Here is a 17649-nt window from a genome sequence, read left to right on the forward strand (position 1 = left end):
GTTTACAGACGCCGATCCCATGGGCCCGAGTTTAGAATTACTGACCATCAACTAGATGGTTGTAGGTTCAATCCCTGGCTAGAGATGGGTGCTAGTCTAGCAATACTGATGAGCTGTGATACAATCAAATCATTAATTCAAGCCATTGTATAAAAATAATTTCATAAAATTAACTGTAGGTTCTATACAGTGCAATGTAGACTACAACTACAATGTATTGTGGACTAAGTCACTGCAGGCAGGCATGTGAAACTTCCTCCCGATGCATCACGGTGGGTTCCTGACTAGAGCAAGCAATCAATCAATTTGATTGACGCATGAACGATTTCTCCAATTTTAATGGCAACAAGTTAAGCATACATGGTCCCCTGTGAATAAAATTACTAAGTTCAGCATTTGCCCCCCCCCCCTCCCATTTAGCCGCAAAAGTCCCCAGGGGACGTCAAATCTTGGTGAAAATAAACAAACGGTGCAGTTTTAGGATTTAACATATGTAAATTTGAATTCTGCACCATGCAAAAAAAAAGACCCCCCCCCCTCATTTAGCCCCAAAAGTCTCTAAGGCCTTAACATATTTAAATTTGAGTTCAGCATCATGCAAAACTGCTAATAAATACACATACACAGAAAATTTTGAACAAATATAGTCCCAAAAATGGAGTGTTCTTATTAGTCCTAAAAGAGCCCCTGGGGCACATCCAAGAGTTATCACGAAGTATAGACAAACAAAATTATATAGAAATCAATTAGTTACAACTTTTCAGAAAGTTTTATAAATGTCCAAGACATCAATCAATTTTTTTTTTTTTAATAAGCACGAAAAGGTTAATTTTAGCCATTTTAACCCAAAAGGCACCCCTGGAGGGGGGGGGGGCAACCAGAATTTTCCTGGAAAAATCCATTCTGTTAACTTTTTACTCATATCATGTTTAATGTTTGTGCAAAATTTCAAAAAATTCCAAGATGTAGTTATTGAGAAAAGTGCGGACAGACGAACTGACAAGGGTGAATTTATAGGTCCATTCTCCTTTTGTCGGGGGACCAACAAAAGTATTGGAAGTGTGGAATTCTTGTTGATCCTCATTCAATCCCGGGCAACATTAGTTACTAATATATATAGTTTATCTAATATTTATAATTAATAGTTCCCATGGCCATTTTGTTTTCCTTTTTATTAATATTTATAAACTGTCAAATATCTAATTGATATAGATAGGGACCGATAGATTGCTTAATTAATTGTTTTGTAACAGATTGCATTCCTTAAGAGGTTTGTAGATGAATGTGTCATGAAAAAGTGGTTTGACAAGTATGTTTTGTCCTTCCAAGCAGTACAGAGACACACGGCACCAATTTCTTCTACAGTCAGCCATTTTTTAATTTTTTTTTTTTTATAATCAATGAATGTTTTACAACTTGACTCTCCCCTACTTAAAATCTCACTTGTCAGCTATTTTTAAGATTTTGCAAATTACTTTACTTTCTATATAAACATTTTTTTTGTATTTAAGACTTAAGTGCTCTCTAATTTTTTTTTTTTTTATATAAAGATGTTTGGCTGATCTTGACCACTTCATGAAACTGACCTCTTTACATGAGAACCAATTATATTCAAAATAGTTTTGTAATTATGGAGAAAGTCAGTTGAATTCATCTCTTTCCAGATATTGTTGATTGGAAATAAACTTATTTTAGGTTAATACTAGCGGGGGGTACCCAGTGTTGCCCAGATGTTTGTAGATGTGTGTATGGGAGGTGGGGGGGGGTAAGGGGGTAAGTAATAATCCTGCTTAAATATTAAAAAAAAAAAAAAAAAAAAAAACGATGTTAAAAAAATTGTAAAAACCAAAACGGAAAAAAAATGGCATAAATAAACCTGTCGGATCGAACCTGCAACCTTAAGATAACAACGCAGTGTGTATGGGGGGGGGGGGTAAACTAAAGAATGAGTGAAGTAATAAAAAAAAATGTTGCCCAGGTGTTTAAAGGTGTAAAAGAAAAAAAAATAGTTTTGGTCGGGAGGCGGGATTGAATCCGGAAGCCTTGACGTGGAGGTGGAAACAAAAGCCAACCACTTAACCGCCTCGACCATGAATGAGAGTAATTGATTAGCGTGTTAAGTTAAGGCTTATAAAGCGAGTGAAAGAGGTTTGATTGACAGGAAGACACTAAATGAGGTCTTCGCGGAATCGTTATGATGACGCAGCAGTATTTTTAGTTTTCGCTTCCCCTAGATGATGGTGTGTGGGGGGGAGCAGCTCCCCATTTAAAGGGGATTGTCTAAATCGAATAGCAATTGTCTGATATAAGGAGAAACTCCACATTGATCAAAAGCTGATTGCTTTCTTGACGTTCCGGCGTAATGTCGAAAACACCCAATAATCAAATTTACTTTCACTTTATTTATACTAAAAAGCAGGACAAACAGGCAACACGGCGAAATAGCGCTGTTAAGTTTTGAGACAGCTTTGTTACAGTGTAACATATGTCAGGCCTTGTTGCGGTCATCAAGTAGATGAGGCTCCCTACCATTTCCCTGTATATTTGGTTATCTATGAATTTTGTTTCGGTCTCTATATTTTTATTTATGTCCATTTCGACAGGAGTTGAACGCGGCTTACAATCTTGCATTCCGAACTTGAGCAGAATTTTTTCAATGTATCGTGATTGGTTCATAGTTATAGTTTCATTTTCGCAGGTAAATTTTATACCGAGGAACCATGACAGTCGTCCATGATCGGCCATTTTAAATTTTTTATTTAATTCATTTTTAACATCTCTTAAAGTTTTGTCACAGTTTGAGGCGAGTAATATATCGTCAACCCAAAAAACCAAAATCAACAATTTATTACCTACATTTTTGGTATACGTGCACGCGTCTACGGGACATTGTTTGAGTTCCTGTTCTATTAAATAATTATGGAGTGTTAAATTCTCATAAAAGTCGACATAAATAAATGTAGAGGTGACGTGCGTTCCCAAATCTAGGGGGTATATAAACACTTTTAAGCGATAGTAACCCCCGAGACCGTCGGCGAAAAAAGCCTTTTCGAGACATACAAAACTGTGCGCGCCGCATTTGCCTTTTATATCGATTATATATCTTTTCTATATATCGATTATATATCTTTCATAGATATCGATTATATATCTTTCATATATATCGATTATATATCTTTCATATGTATCGATTATATATATTGATTATATATCTTTTCTGTATATCGATTATATATCTTTTATATATCTTTCATATATATCGATTATATATCTTTTATATATCTTTCATATATATCGATTATATATCTTTTATATATCTTTTCTATATGTCGATTATATATCTTTTCTATATATTGATTATTTAACGTTAACAAATTCCTAATGAACCGCCCCCTTAAGTAAACACTTCATCAAATCTCCACACTAACGTAATGTACTTGCAATAACCCTTATCCCTGAGTGGCTTCTGGGCCTTGATAAGTGGTGACCACTGTGTAAAAAAAAATATATATATATATATATATATATATATTGATTATATATCTTTTATATATATTGATTATATATCTTTTATATATATTGATTATATATCTTTTATATATATTGATTATATATCTTTTATATATATCGATTATATATCTTTTATATATATCGATTATATATCTTTTATATATATCGATTATATATCTTTTATATATATCGATTATATATCTTTTAATATATATCGATTAAGCTAAAAGTTAACATTTTCTTTGAACATTTGAAGGTAATGAAAAAAGCAAATTGTAAAATATTGGGAAAAATTTTTTATATAACATTGTACAAATGAAAACTTATTTAGTAAAACGCCACCCCGCTTCCCTAAAAAACCAATAACAAATAAAACTAAAGTTGTCAGCCCTGGAAAATAGCAGGCACTGGTGACTGTGGCCAAAATGAAATCATCTGGCTTCTTCTGTCAGGTATTTTCTGGCAGTGGCAGCTAGTGGAAGCCATTGGCTGTTATTGTTGGCACTAGGGATTACTGGTGATTAGTGTTGGTTTGGTGCAATTACTTGTAGGTACTGGTGGGCACTCTGCCTTTGCAACTGGCAGTTACTGGTGTTGCAATCAGTATCAGCCTCCATTAAACCTACATCAAATTGAAATCGTCTGTTTTCAACTGCCAGGCATTGTTGGGCACTGGCATCCACTGATGGTCACTGGTGGTTAGTGATGTTTTGAGGTGGTTACTTGTGTTTACTGGTAGACATTGGCAAGCTTCAATGCCTGTCATTGTTGGTTCCTGGCTTTCATTGTCGGCTATGACCAGTATCAGCCTCTGTTGAACTTCTCCGAAGTGAAATTATGTCTACATTGCGGGTCCTGGTGGTCATTGGTGTTTTTAGCTGGTTATTTGCATTTGGTCATTGTCATTTACTATTGATCATAAGGAGTGTTGAGCCCCATTGGATTGCTGTGAAATTAAATTGTCTGTCTTCAATATTTGTGCACTGTCATCCATTGTCTGGTACTGGCATCCAGTGGCAGACACTGTTGATCACAGGTGGTTATGATGGTGATTGACAATGATCTTCAAGTGGTTACTGCCACTCCTTGACAAGTGTGGTCACTGGCTGAAATTGGTAGGCAAATTGCCTGTCTTTAATTGTTGTCTTTTCTTTTTTTTACACGGTGGTCACCACTTATGAAGGCCCAGAAGCCACTCAGGGATAAGGGTTATTGCAAGTACAGTATATTAGTGTAGAGATTTAATGAAGTGTTAAGAGGGTAGTTCATTAGGAATTTGTTAACGTTGGACTTGAAGACATCCAAGTTGTAGTCAAGTGGGAAGCAGGCAGACGGAACAGAGTTCCACAGGCGTGCAGTTCTAAGAAAGACGCTTTGTTCATGGAATTCATGTTTTGATTTAGGCACAGATAAAGAGTGGGGGAAATTTTTCACAGTGGATTCAGCTAGACGGGTGTTTTTCGTGAAAGATTGGCGAGAGGGGGGGGACCAGAGATTGGAGTTCAGACGAACACCTGCCATGAAAATAACGATAAAACAAGGATAGGCTCGCAACGTCTCTTCCGTGGGAGAGAGGTTGCAGGGTAGAGAAAAGGGCACCCCCCACTAAGCCATGAAGTCTATTTTGTACTCTGTCAAGACAGGATAGGCTGTTTTTAGCAGCTCTTGCCCAGATATGACAGCAGTATTCCATCCTTGGACGTACTTGGCTTTTATATAGATAGAGAATTGCATCAGTAGTGAGATATCTTCTGGAGCGGTAGAAGGATCCCACCATCTTTCCAGCGACCTTGGCAACAGACTTGATGTATGTGTTCCATTTCAGATCAGGAGTAAAGGACAAACCCAGAAGCTTGTCAAAACACGGGGCTTCTCCTAGACGAGAGCCATCCATTTCAATTGATGCCAGATGGGGATCAGAGCGTTGATGATGTAAAGATAGGAGTTTGGTTTTAGATGCATTAAAGGTAACCAGTCACGTCTTCCCCCACTGAACCACACGCTCGAGATCAGAGGAGAGACAATCAGAGAGAACTTTGTCATTTACAGCCTTTGATGTGTTGCCGTAGATGGTCGTATCATCAGCATAGATGTCAACGAATGATTTAAGTATGTGTTTAGGGAGGTCATTGATGTAGATCAGGAAGAGAGTTGAGCCCAGGATTGACCCTTGAGGGACTCCAGCATTAATACTGCAGGCCTCTGATTTTTGTCCATCAACCACTACTCTTATGAGCCTATCAGAGAGAAATGATTTAATGATTGAGAAAATATTTCCAGTTGTACCGTAGCTGGAAATCTTGTGAAGTAGGCCCTTATGCCATACCTTGTCAAGGCCTTTGATATGTCAAGAGCAATTGCCCTAGAAAGGAAGCCTTTGTCAAGAGATTCACTAATCCTGTGAGATATAACTGTTAGCACATCAGCGGTAGATCTTGCAGAACGGAAACCATATTGTGTGTCACTAAGAAGATTGTTTCTGCTGAGGTGGTTGACTATTTCTCTATTTAATATGGATTCCAGCAACTTACTCATAACACAGGAGACTTATTGGTCTGTACTGAGAGGGAGATGACTTATCACCTGAATTCTTAAATACAGGGCATACTGATGAGGTTTTCCAGGGAGTTGGAAAGCACTTCTCCTTAAGGCAACGCTTAAACAGTTTTGTAAGTATGGGAGCAAGTTCTGGTTGAAGCTTTTTTAACACTATAATTGGGATGCCGTCAGGGCCAGTTGCTTTACTAGAATCAAGGTTCTTGATTAGCTTGGCGACCTCATGCACAGATATTTGTATGTTACCTAGCATGTTCTGTGTTATAGGAGGAAATATGGGGAGTTGATGGCCTTCGTCGCATAGGGTAGAATTAGCTGCAAAGTTCTTTGCAAATAGTTTGGCCTTGTCTGATGCTGACGAGATGACCTCTGGTCCATTGATAATGGTTGGGATAGAATGCACACTTCTGTTCAGGATCCTATTTGTTTGGCTACTTTCATTGATTAGCAAACATTATCATTCACGGTCGTCATTGGTCTTAAGTTGACTACTATTACCTCATGGTCCTAGTGGATATTGGCAGGTCCTTTAGCAAGTGTTTTGTTCAAAATCTGAGTAAAGCAAGGAGCACCCCATTCTAATTTATATGCAATCCCGGATTGCTACATTGATGGCTGCTATGATATCTGCTTTTAAAGAATCGGTTTCAATCACGCAGTGTGTAAACAAAAGATTTTTCAAGATTGTTTTTCTGCATTTTGTCAAATAATGGATCAAAAAGAAAAAATCTAATTAGTAAAATCTTAAGTGAACGTACAGAATGTGTTAAATCATGCAGTGTGTAAATAGTTATTTTGTGTCTGCGTGTTATTAAATTATGAATTTATATGTGAAAAAATGCAGTTGAATTAAGTCAGTGTTTTGTTAGGTTAAAATATTTGGATGTGACACTGTAAAGGTTTTTTTCAGTACCTAGGTCTATGTTGAATAAAGTTGATCTTGTTAGGTTCAAAGTATCCAAGTGTTGTTGGATGACACCATTTTGAGTGATAGTTTTTATTAACTGTTCAAAATTTTCTTAATCCGATATTCCCTTAATCTGATGAATGTATGCAAACAGCTAACGAAATTATCTGGAACTAACAGAGAGAGCGGTTCTTCTTCCAAGTATTCTAAACGAAAGAACTTATGTGAAATATATCAAAATAAAAAAATAAACATGGATGGTGCTCGTGTAATAAAATGTACCAAAACTAGAAATGTTTCTTGGTTATGTTAAGGAGAGTGAGAGAGAGGAGCAAATAATTAGTGAGTAAAAATCGTGCCATCACCACCATTAAATGTGACTTGTTTTCGAATGTGACTCTCCTAGGAATAACTATAATAATTTCTAATAACAAATGAAAGTGACTGATAATATGCACAAACCCTACATCAGTCGTCTGACCATATTAAATTTGTGGCATCTACATTTGAAAAGCGAAATGTTTTTTCCTAGACAGGAATCATTGACTTCATTTATAGAGATTATGCACCATTTTTCTTTGTCTTTTTCTTTTATTTTGTTTTTCTGTTTCCTTTTCTTCCTGTCTTTTCTTTATTTTTTTTATTTCTTTTTCTTAATTTCTTTATTTAACTTTTTCTTTATTTAACTTTTTCTTTATTTAACTTTTTCTTTATTTAACTTTTTCTTTATTTAACTTTTTCTTTATTTTCTTTTCTCTTTTTTTTCTTTTTTCTTTTCCTCTTTTTCCTCCTTTTCTTTTTCTTTCTCATCTATTTTTTCTTTCTCATCTATTTTTTCTTTCTCATCTATTTTCTCATCTATTTTTTCTTCTATTTTTTCTGCCTCTTCTATTTTTTTTGTTGTGTCCCTTCTATTTTTTTGTGTCCCTTCTATTTTTTTTCCCCATTTTTTGTTTCCTTTCTATTATTTTTCTTTCCTTTCTATTTTTTCTTTCCCTTCTATATCTCTTTTTCCCCCTTCTATTTCTCTTTCTGGTATTGTAAATATTGTTACAGCAATTCTAGTTAAAATGATTGTCAATGAATGAAAATGATGGAGCATTTTAAAAGCTAATGCATGTATTCGCTGTAGACATTTGGACGTTGTTTTCAATGCTTTTTCAATATTCTCTCGTTTCTTTTTTTTAGCGTTGTGAGAAGTGAATATTTCTTGAAATTTCTTACAAAAGAATACTACTACTAATAATAATACTAATACTACTACTATTACCACATTTTTCTTTCATTAAAAAAATGTTCTCTGTTTCCTAATGTTGAGATTTATTTTGTTTTTTAGGTTTCTTCATTTTTCGAACAGAATGTCTTTCTGGCATCTGGATTTGCTGGCGGATTCTTATTGGGAATATCGACTTGAAGATGCTTACATGCTTGTAGCACCAGTTTTTTTTTTTCTTTTCGTTTCGATGCTGATCAATCTATATAAAACTTGCCTTTTTTTGCTGAGTTATATTTTTTTTACTTTAAAAAGAAGATTTTTTATGGGAGTTTTGTAACTTATTTTATCCCCCCCCTCCCTTAAAATTATCATCCATGAAAAAACTTAGTTGATGGATTTGCTATTTTCTTGCCTTTTTAGAAGGTATAATGGATTGCGTAAAACGAAAAAGATTTATCTGTAAATAATATAGATTTTTCCTACACTGAAAAAAAACAATACATTGTGAAAATTTAATTTTTTGTGATAAACGAATTCAAATAAAATTTGTTTTCTTAACTTTTTGTTTGTCTTTTTTTTTTTTTTTTTATTTTAACATTTTTATTTTCTAAATAAAAACGGATGAACTTTTTAAATGCGGTGAGTTTTTTCTTTTTGTTTTATTTAATGCAAAGTTTCTAATCAAACTGATTGATTACTTTTTGAATCTAACAGTTTTTTTTTTTATATATTTAAAAGAATATCCATTGAAAGCCATACCAGTTGTTTTAGTTCACAATATTGGTTTTGATTGAGAGCACATACCAGTCGAGGTTCCAACCTCAAGAACCAATCTGCTAGAAACTGGGAACTTTTGTCGGGCTGAGGCATAAATTCTAGATAGCTTTAGTGGCTTCACCTTCCTGGCCTTCAGGGGAGCAAGTTTATTGCTTGTTGTACGAGGCACTCTCACTGAGACATTTTCTGCATGGCCAGATTGCTCCATATGTTGGTTTGATTCTTCCCACTTCCCGAACTTCTGTTGACCCCCCCCCCTGCAGGGCAAGATTGCTCCAGATGCTGGTTTGATTCTTCCCACTTCCCAAACTTTTGTTGCCCCCCACTCCCTCCCAACTCCCTTGCAGAGCCAGATTGCTCCATATGTTGGTTTGATTCTTCCCACCTCCCGAACTTCTGTTGCCCCCCCCCCCACTCCCTTGCAGGGCCAGGTTGCTCCAGATGCTAGTTTGATTCTTCCCACCTCCCGAACTTCTGTTGCCCCCCCCCCCCTTTCAGGGCCAGATTGCTCCAGATGCTGGTTTGATTCTTCCTACCTCCCAAACTTCTGTTGCCCCCCACTCCCTCCCAACTCCCTTGCAGGGCCAGATTGCTCCAGATGTTGGTTTGATTCTTCCCACTTCCCGAACTTCTGTTGCCCCCCCCCCACTCTCTTGCAGGGCCAGATTGCTCCAGATGCTAGTTTAATTCATCCCATCTCCCCACCTCCCGAACTTCTGTTGCCCTCCCCCCCCCAACTCCCTTGCAGGGCCAGGTTGCTCCAGATGCTAGTTTGATTCTTCCCACCTCCCGAACTTCTGTTGCCCCCCCCCTTTCAGGGCCAGATTGCTCCAGATGCTGGTTTGATTCTTCCCACTTTCCAAACTTCTGTTGACCCCTCCCCCCCTTCAGGGCCAGATTGCTCCAGATGCTGGTTTGATTCTTCCTACGTCCCAAACTTCTGTTGCCCCCCACTCCCTCCCAACTCCCTTGCAGGGCCAGATTGCTCCAGATGTTGGTTTAATTCTTCCCACCTCCCGAACTTCTGTTGCCCCCCCCCCACTCCCTTGCAGAGCCAGATTGCTCCAGATGCTAGTTTAATTCATCCCATCTCCCCAACTCCCGAACTTCTGTTGCCCCCCCCCCCACCTCATTCAGGACCAGATTGCTCCAGATGCTGGTTTGATTCTTCCCACCTCCCGAACTTCTGTTGCCCCCCCCCCAACTCCCTTGCAGGGCCAGGTTGCTCCAGATGCTAGTTTGATTCTTCCCACCTCCCGAACTTCTGTTGCCCCCCCCCCTTTCAGGGCCAGATTGCTCCAGATGCTGGTTTGATTCTTCCTACTTCCCGAACTTCTGTTGACCCCCCCCCCTTCAGGGCCAGATTGCTCCAGATGCTGGTTTGATTCTTCCTACCTCCCAAACTTCTGTTGCCCCCCACTCCCTCCCAACTCCCTTGCAGGGCCAGATTGCTCCAGATGTTGGTTTGATTCTTCCCACCTCCCGAACTTCTGTTGCCCCCCCCCCCACTCCCTTGCAGGGCCAGATTGCTCCAGATGCTAATTTAATTCATCCCATCTCCCCACCTCCCGAACTTCTGTTGCCCCCCCACCTCATTCAGGGCCAGATTGCTCCAGATGCTGGTTTGATTCTTCCCACCTCCCGAACTTCTATTGCACCCTCCCCCTCACACACATGCACGCAGTGGGAGGAAGATAAATAGCTACATTTGAATGTTACGTAACTAGATGAACTTATCTTGTGTTACACAGGTGTCATTTTACCTTAATTTTCTTTTTTTTTATGAAAATATATTTAAATTTGTTTTTTTATTTCAAATAATATTTAGAAAGTTAAATTTAATTATGGCATCGTTTGGCCATTTAAATGAATCGATTGAACCAAATTGTTACATAACTATAAGTAATTTTGTTAAGATAAAATTATTGGGTATAAATAACTATCATAACTTTCAGTCTTTTAATGCACGAAGATTTGCTAAGAATTTTAAAGTTAGTCTAAATGATTTTTTTTATTAGCAGTTTAAATGCTTTCAAATTCTTTTTAAAGTCACAAATGTAAACATGCACTGAATGAAATGTTGCAGCTGATAGATGTTTGGCCAAAAGACAAGAGGAAGTGGTGCACACAAACTGAAAGTGTGGAGCCGTGTTTTCCCTCTTGACAATCACCAACCCCAAATGCTGTGTGTGCCGCCATTTTCTTTTTCATCTTCTTTTCATGGTCCTCATTCTGGCAGTGTCATCTTCTCTCATCTATATATATAAAAGCGAAAATGTGTGTATGTATGTATGTCCGCTTTGTGTAGGTCTGTAAAAGGCTTTTTTTCTGGCGGGTTCTTGAGGCCGTCACTCATTCTTAAAACTTTTTATATCACGTCAAAATCATAATATCTACGAGTTAACAACGGGGGTCGCCGGTCTATTTAATTTGTTCGACTTATAAAAGCTAAATATTCTACATCTTTGGATCGCCGTGTGTGAATTCGGCTTTTTCGTATAATAAAAGCAAAACTAATTCGGAGATGGCATCATTGTTCCGGTTGTGTTCGCTGGGAACGTCCAAAAGCAATCAGCTTTGATCAATGCAGAGTTTCTCCTTAAATCAGACAATTGCTATTCAATTTGGACAATCCTCTTTAAATGGGGAGCTGCCCCCCCACCACCACCATCAACGCCCCTACATTGAAACAAAGTAAAAAAAAACCAAAAAGCTGCCCCGCAGTAAATAAAAAAAATTGCCACGTCATCGTAACGCTCCCGCGATGACCTCTTTTACTTGACTCCCTTTTTAACCCTTAACTTAACACGCGTATCAATTTCTTTCCCCCTTGTGGCCGAGATGGTTGGAACAAATGGCTGTTTGTAGCAGCGGGATGTAAACATGTTTATATAACAATAAACAAGTAATATATATATATATATATATATATATATATATATATTCGAATAGCAAAATTTAAATATAATGAGAAGTAAATGAACCATAATCGAATGTAAAAAAAATAAAATAAATAATACATCAGTCGATTAAAAAATCACAAAGTGTAATATAACCAGAGGTGGGGGGGGGGGGAGTGAACAGAGTTCGGAATGTAATAAAATAAAAAAGCTGATTAAGAGAAAAAAAAATGCAAAAAGAAACAAAACCTAAAGTGCTTTTCGTACAGACGGACTTTGTCAAGGATTTTACGTCTGTAAAGAGGAATAGAATTTTCTTTTTTCTTTTTTTTTTGTAGTATTGTTGTAATAAAAAAAAAGGGAAGAACCTTTAGCAGTATGGATTAAGGAATTAAAGGAAAATAAAACTAAATATAAATTAAGATGGTCAATAATTTATAAGGGGAAAAATATAAACCGAGCAAATCGAAAAGATGCAACCTATGTATATTAGAATTTTACCATATATTAATAGCAAAAGAAAAAATATTAAACAAAAGACTAGATGTAATCCACGGGTGTTTGCACAGAAACAAATATTTAATTTCACGCACTAGAGCAGATTAGAAAAAAAAAATGCAAAGGAAGTAATCCTAGATAAAAAACGATACCACAAGAGTCACCTCCCCTGCATCGGGTAATATAATATGAATTCAAACACTAAGCAAAAAAAAACAAAACAATATTATAATAAACATGCATAAATATAGGAATAAAATTATATGATAATTGGAAAAAAACAAATAGGAAAAACAGGGAAAATTAAAACAAAAATAAATAATTAATAAATAAAAAATAAAAATATGAAAGTACGGGTTAAAACGGAAAACTATCTTTACATAACACCAAAAAATGGAGGAAGTGAGAAAGCATTGCTGTGGAAATCTTTTTACCTGAATACGATGTCCAGCATGTAAAAAATATACCATTTGTTGTAAAAATCTAATGGATAAACATCTGAAGAAGTTGGTGGGGACAGGATATTTTTACGGAAACATAAATCGTAAAATTGCCAACTCATTAATGAAACAGCTGTAATAGGAAAATCCAGGAAATAAACGAAGGTTATAAAAAAGAAAACGTGAGTTTTGAATTTTCAACAAAATTTTGCACTATAATAAATGTTTTCATGTTGTTTGTAAGCCTTTGTCTTTTTCGTTATTCCAACCACAAGGAAATGTGTTTTGTCTTTGTCTTGAATATTGAACTTTATAATAAACCGTTTCCAAAGTGTTGTCTGTCCCTTTATCAATAATGTATCCCTTCGTGCATTTAAAAAGACCTGTCTATTACACATCTCTTTATCTATTAATAATATGAACTCAGCAAGTAGTTGTCTCATTGTCATCGTCACTGTATACTCTGTTATAAACGTCTTGTTCTCCGATCTCAGTTATATGATGTACACCTACTACACAACCGACATCGATTTGTTACCCCTACTCTTCAATATATATGTCCTTCATTTTCTTCTTTTGCTAAAATATAACTTTTATACCCAATTTATATTAAATGTTGGAGTGGTTCTCGGCAATACTCAAAGGCACTATTGTCGTCCAAAATTACTGTACCATGGCCAGAGACGATGCCACATTACATCCTCGTTTGGGAAGTTGTGATGCAGTATTTGTTCTGTTGTTATCAGACCATCTTTCTAGGAACAATCTTATTTTTTTAACTTAAAACTCGGCACTACTTGTGTTTCAAACTAAAAAAACGCTTTAAAATAAGTTAAAATACAACCCCCTTTCAAAAAAAACAAAACAAACAAACAAAAAACCAAACCAAAAAAAAAACAAAAAACAAATAAACAGTAACCATGTTTGTAGAAAACTAATTTTTGCCTTTGGTAACATTTATTTGTTATATATTTGGTTTTTGTCTTTTTCATTTTATTGCCTACATTGCACAATGCCCCTTATATATATATATCTATAATATAAAGCTGAATGTGTGAGTGTGTGTGTGTGTGTATGTGTGTGTGTGGTCACGAATAGGCTCTTATATGGTTGACTATTTTAAAAAACTGATTACATATAATGATAGAAGATGTATCGAGACACAGGAATGGGTATGTTTGATCTGGCAGAACGGTGGTTCATAAAAATTGTGGGGTCTGCGTTTGCGCCTGATCCACAAAGTATGGAAATAAAAAATTTAAAAATTAAAGAAAAACGTTTACAAGTGTTTTTGATATAGATGTACATAAGAATACTTTGATAAGTATGTTTTAATTTAAATAGGGATGGTATAATAAAATTGTGGGGTCTGCGTTCGCGTGTGGCCTCCATAGAATGGAAATAAGCACAAACTTTAATAAAGACTTTTCATATCTATCTGCGTAAGTATACTTTGATAATTATGTTTCAGTTTGAAGAAATATGGTATAATAAAATTATGGGGTGTTCGTTCGCGCATGACCTCCATAGAATGGAAATATGTCACAAAGTTTAACAAGGTTTTTTTTATAAAGATCCACAGATTATTGTGATAAGTGTTTCAGTGTGAACAGGTATGGTATAATAAATTATGGGGTTTATCTATTTTATTTTTACTTTCATCATATTTTGCTTTTGTTTTGATACCCCCAAATTCGAAGCTATCTCTTTACAACCTTTCCTTTTCATAACCTATCATACTTTCATAAATCAGAGTCCATTTTCTGTAGGCTGTTTTTGAACCCAGTCAACGACGAGTACTTTTGCTAGTATATATATATATATATATATATATATATATATATATATATATATATATATATATATATATATATATATAATGTTTGCTTCAATTTTTCCCCAAAAGAAAAAATTTGAAAATCTTTTAAATACTTTTTGGTTTCTAAATAGTAAGCACCAAAACAGGATCAAATAAAACGAATATACTTTTATGCAAGGGGGAAAACTCTGAGAAAAGTATTGAATTATCTCCCTTTAATATTGTCATGACAACGTTTTTGTTTGTGGACACGGGAGAATCGAGAAACGGGGTTTGTATATTTTTTAGTTACCATTGTTGCTTATTTCTTTCCTATTTAGTCATTTTCAACATTTGCCGATTTCTCTTAGCTGCATGAAACACATTTTAAAATGCTAATAATTTACAAAACAATAATAATGTTTCCTGTTTACATCAAGCCTTCAAAATTTAATGTTTTTTTAAAAGAAAAATTTATCAACGAACTAGTTTTGTAGGTTCACGCGTAGTTTTATCCAGCGGCAACAACAATAAATAAATAAATAATAAATAATAAAGTCCGAAAAATCCAAATGACAATAAATCGATGGCCATCTAGTGCGAGTGCGCGTATCCTACACATCTCTTTAAACTGATAATTTCTTATTTTGGTTACGTAAACCATTTAAAATGAGATGGTTTTCGACATTACTTAGAAACAATTTATTTTTACTATGAGTACTTGCAGATCTTGAACCGGATGTATGTTAGCGTCTGCTCGGCTTTATCCGGAACATGACGTCAACCGCCGAATTATACGAGCGTGCCCACGATCAAATCTTAGCAACCATACAAAACAGAAAAATAGTAAAACAAATGGAAATCGTAACAAACAAACAAAAAGAAGAAGAAGAAAAAGAAGAAAAAGAAAGAAAGAAAGAAAGAAAAAGAAACACGACTTACCGGTGCATTATTTCTACGAAGTTTCTCGGGTGTACTCGGCTACTGACGGGTATAATCGGAAGCGGCCGATCCCGAAACATTAAATCGCTACGAGAAAATTATAATAATAAACAAGAAAAACATGAAAATACAATAAATAAAATTACGAGCATGTATTTAACCCAACCCGAAACCTTAACCTTCCCGATTAAAATTATTTTTTTTATTTCTTCCAATTTATAAAAAAAAGTAGCCTTAATGGATTATTGGATAAAAACAAACAGCGTGTTCGTAAAAAATTTAGGAATGCGCATGCGCGACCTACCCTTTCCGGTAATTTCTGTCAGCTACCGAATCAACCCAAGCTAAGTTCGTAGAAATCGCGGATCATTAAATGTAGAATCACCAAAATATCTTAATTTTGTTTTATTATTTATTTAATAACGTTTCGGTAATCAAGACATTAAAAAAAATATATGAAAATATCGAAAAAAGGTTATATTGTACGTATCCGTTACGGAATGAAGGTCTCTGAAAAAAAAAAAAATTCACTTAATTTCATCCAGTAGGTTTTTTTTTTTTTTTTTTTTTTTTTACAGCGAAAAAACAATTTGCTATGATACCGAGCAAAAGGTTCGATTTTTAGGAAGAAAAGCTAGTATTAAAGATGGGAAGGAAGTGTCGGCGCTTTAAACTGAGTTATCTCCCCGTGGCGTGTTAAAAAAATTCAAAGATGTCTACCTTTAACGCGCTGTCATAAAAACGTGTTTTCCGCTGAAAAAAAAAAAGAACTACTTGATCAAATTAAGTGAATTTTTTTTTCGGAAATCTTCAGTCTGAAATGGATATGTACAATGTAATCTTTTTATTTTTTTTTTTTTGATATTTTCATTTTTTAATGTCTTGATTAAACTGCACAAGTGCCAATGTTTCATGGCAAACATATTTTTTATGCAAGGGAAGGAGAGGGAAATTTACTATAACCATTTCTTTTTTATATTTTTTGTTTCCTTTTTCATAATGTTTAGCGAACAAAAGTTTCACCACTGTGCGATTAAACACACCTAAAAAAAATGCATTCACTTCTTGTTCTAAAATTAACAAATAAATAAATAAAAACTCCAATTACACGTGCAAACCAAAAAAGATAAATCTCAGAGGCGCAAAGATTTAAAAAAATACGTCCACGCAAATTCTGCAGCGAACAAACTGAAAATGCGTTTTGTTCGGCAGACGTAGTTGAAAGCATACCACGAACCAAAGAGTGCACTTCCCAATTAATCAATGCTCAAAGAAGGATTTAATTTTCAAAACCTTTTTTCTCTCATCGCCTAAGAGCCGATCGACAAATACTTAAATGAATTCACTTACTCATTCTCACTCAACGCTCCAGTGCTCCACACTCTGCATTCCTCACTCTTCGCTCACTGCCTCTTCACTCACTTCTCTATTCACGTCAACGACTCCGTTGTTACATATTTTTCTGCCAGCATGAAAAACACGATATCCACATGCACGCACACACACACACACACACGCACACACACACACACACACACACACACACACACAGAAGCACTCATCCACACGCACGCATACACATCACGAATAATGCAGATATTCAGCCGCACATAAGGACATTTACCTTCTTCTGTATTTCTTCTAGCGCATACAAAAATTAAGCCTGTTTTCTCAGCAAGAAAACAAAGGATACCCTCTGTTTTTTCTTTTCAAAAGAACAGTCTCAATAACTTTCACCTTTGCAATAACTGTCTATCCAGACACACCTTTTGGACACTAAAAAAAAATTATTCGTTTGTTACTTGTTATTTTTGTGTAAATAAACACTGTTTATTTCACATGTTTTATTTTATTTTATTTTATTTGTGGCGGAAAAGGAGTCTTATAAGACCTGAGTACCACTACAGTGCTTCTACACTATCAGAACGAAATTTCGGAAATCGTAATACTGAATTTCACATGAAAACAACAGTATCTACATATTTCTTGTACTTTTTAAGATGATTATATCCAAAACTTACGAAAATCGATTAGGTAGAAAATTATTTATTAAAAAGAACAGATTTGAAGAAAACGATCCTATTTGCTTATGTAAGACACAGGAG

At 35.5% G+C, this 17649-nt stretch overlaps 2 protein-coding genes across 2 annotated transcripts in view; both read left to right on the plus strand.

Annotated features, from left to right (window-relative positions):
* Positions 1-8747, plus strand: part of LOC145291453 (FUN14 domain-containing protein 1-like) — a 48568-nt gene extending 39821 nt beyond the window's left edge. Inside the window, exon 5 of the mRNA XM_080137312.1 lies at positions 8310-8747. Within this exon, the coding sequence (XP_079993438.1) occupies positions 8310-8387 (78 nt within the window). The 3' untranslated portion in view covers positions 8388-8747. The remainder of the gene's footprint in view (positions 1-8309) is intronic.
* A 6089-nt stretch (positions 8748-14836) lies between these two features.
* The window catches only part of LOC145291454 (uncharacterized), a 76991-nt gene continuing 74178 nt past the window's right edge, over positions 14837-17649 (plus strand). The window contains exon 1 of the mRNA XM_080137313.1: positions 14837-14894. The gene's annotated coding sequence lies outside the window, so the exon portion shown is untranslated. The remainder of the gene's footprint in view (positions 14895-17649) is intronic.

Source organism: Euprymna scolopes, chromosome 12 (genome assembly GCF_053919585.1).
Source record: "Euprymna scolopes isolate OS-2025 chromosome 12, ASM5391958v1, whole genome shotgun sequence".
Lineage (NCBI taxonomy): Eukaryota > Metazoa > Mollusca > Cephalopoda > Sepiida > Sepiolidae > Euprymna > Euprymna scolopes.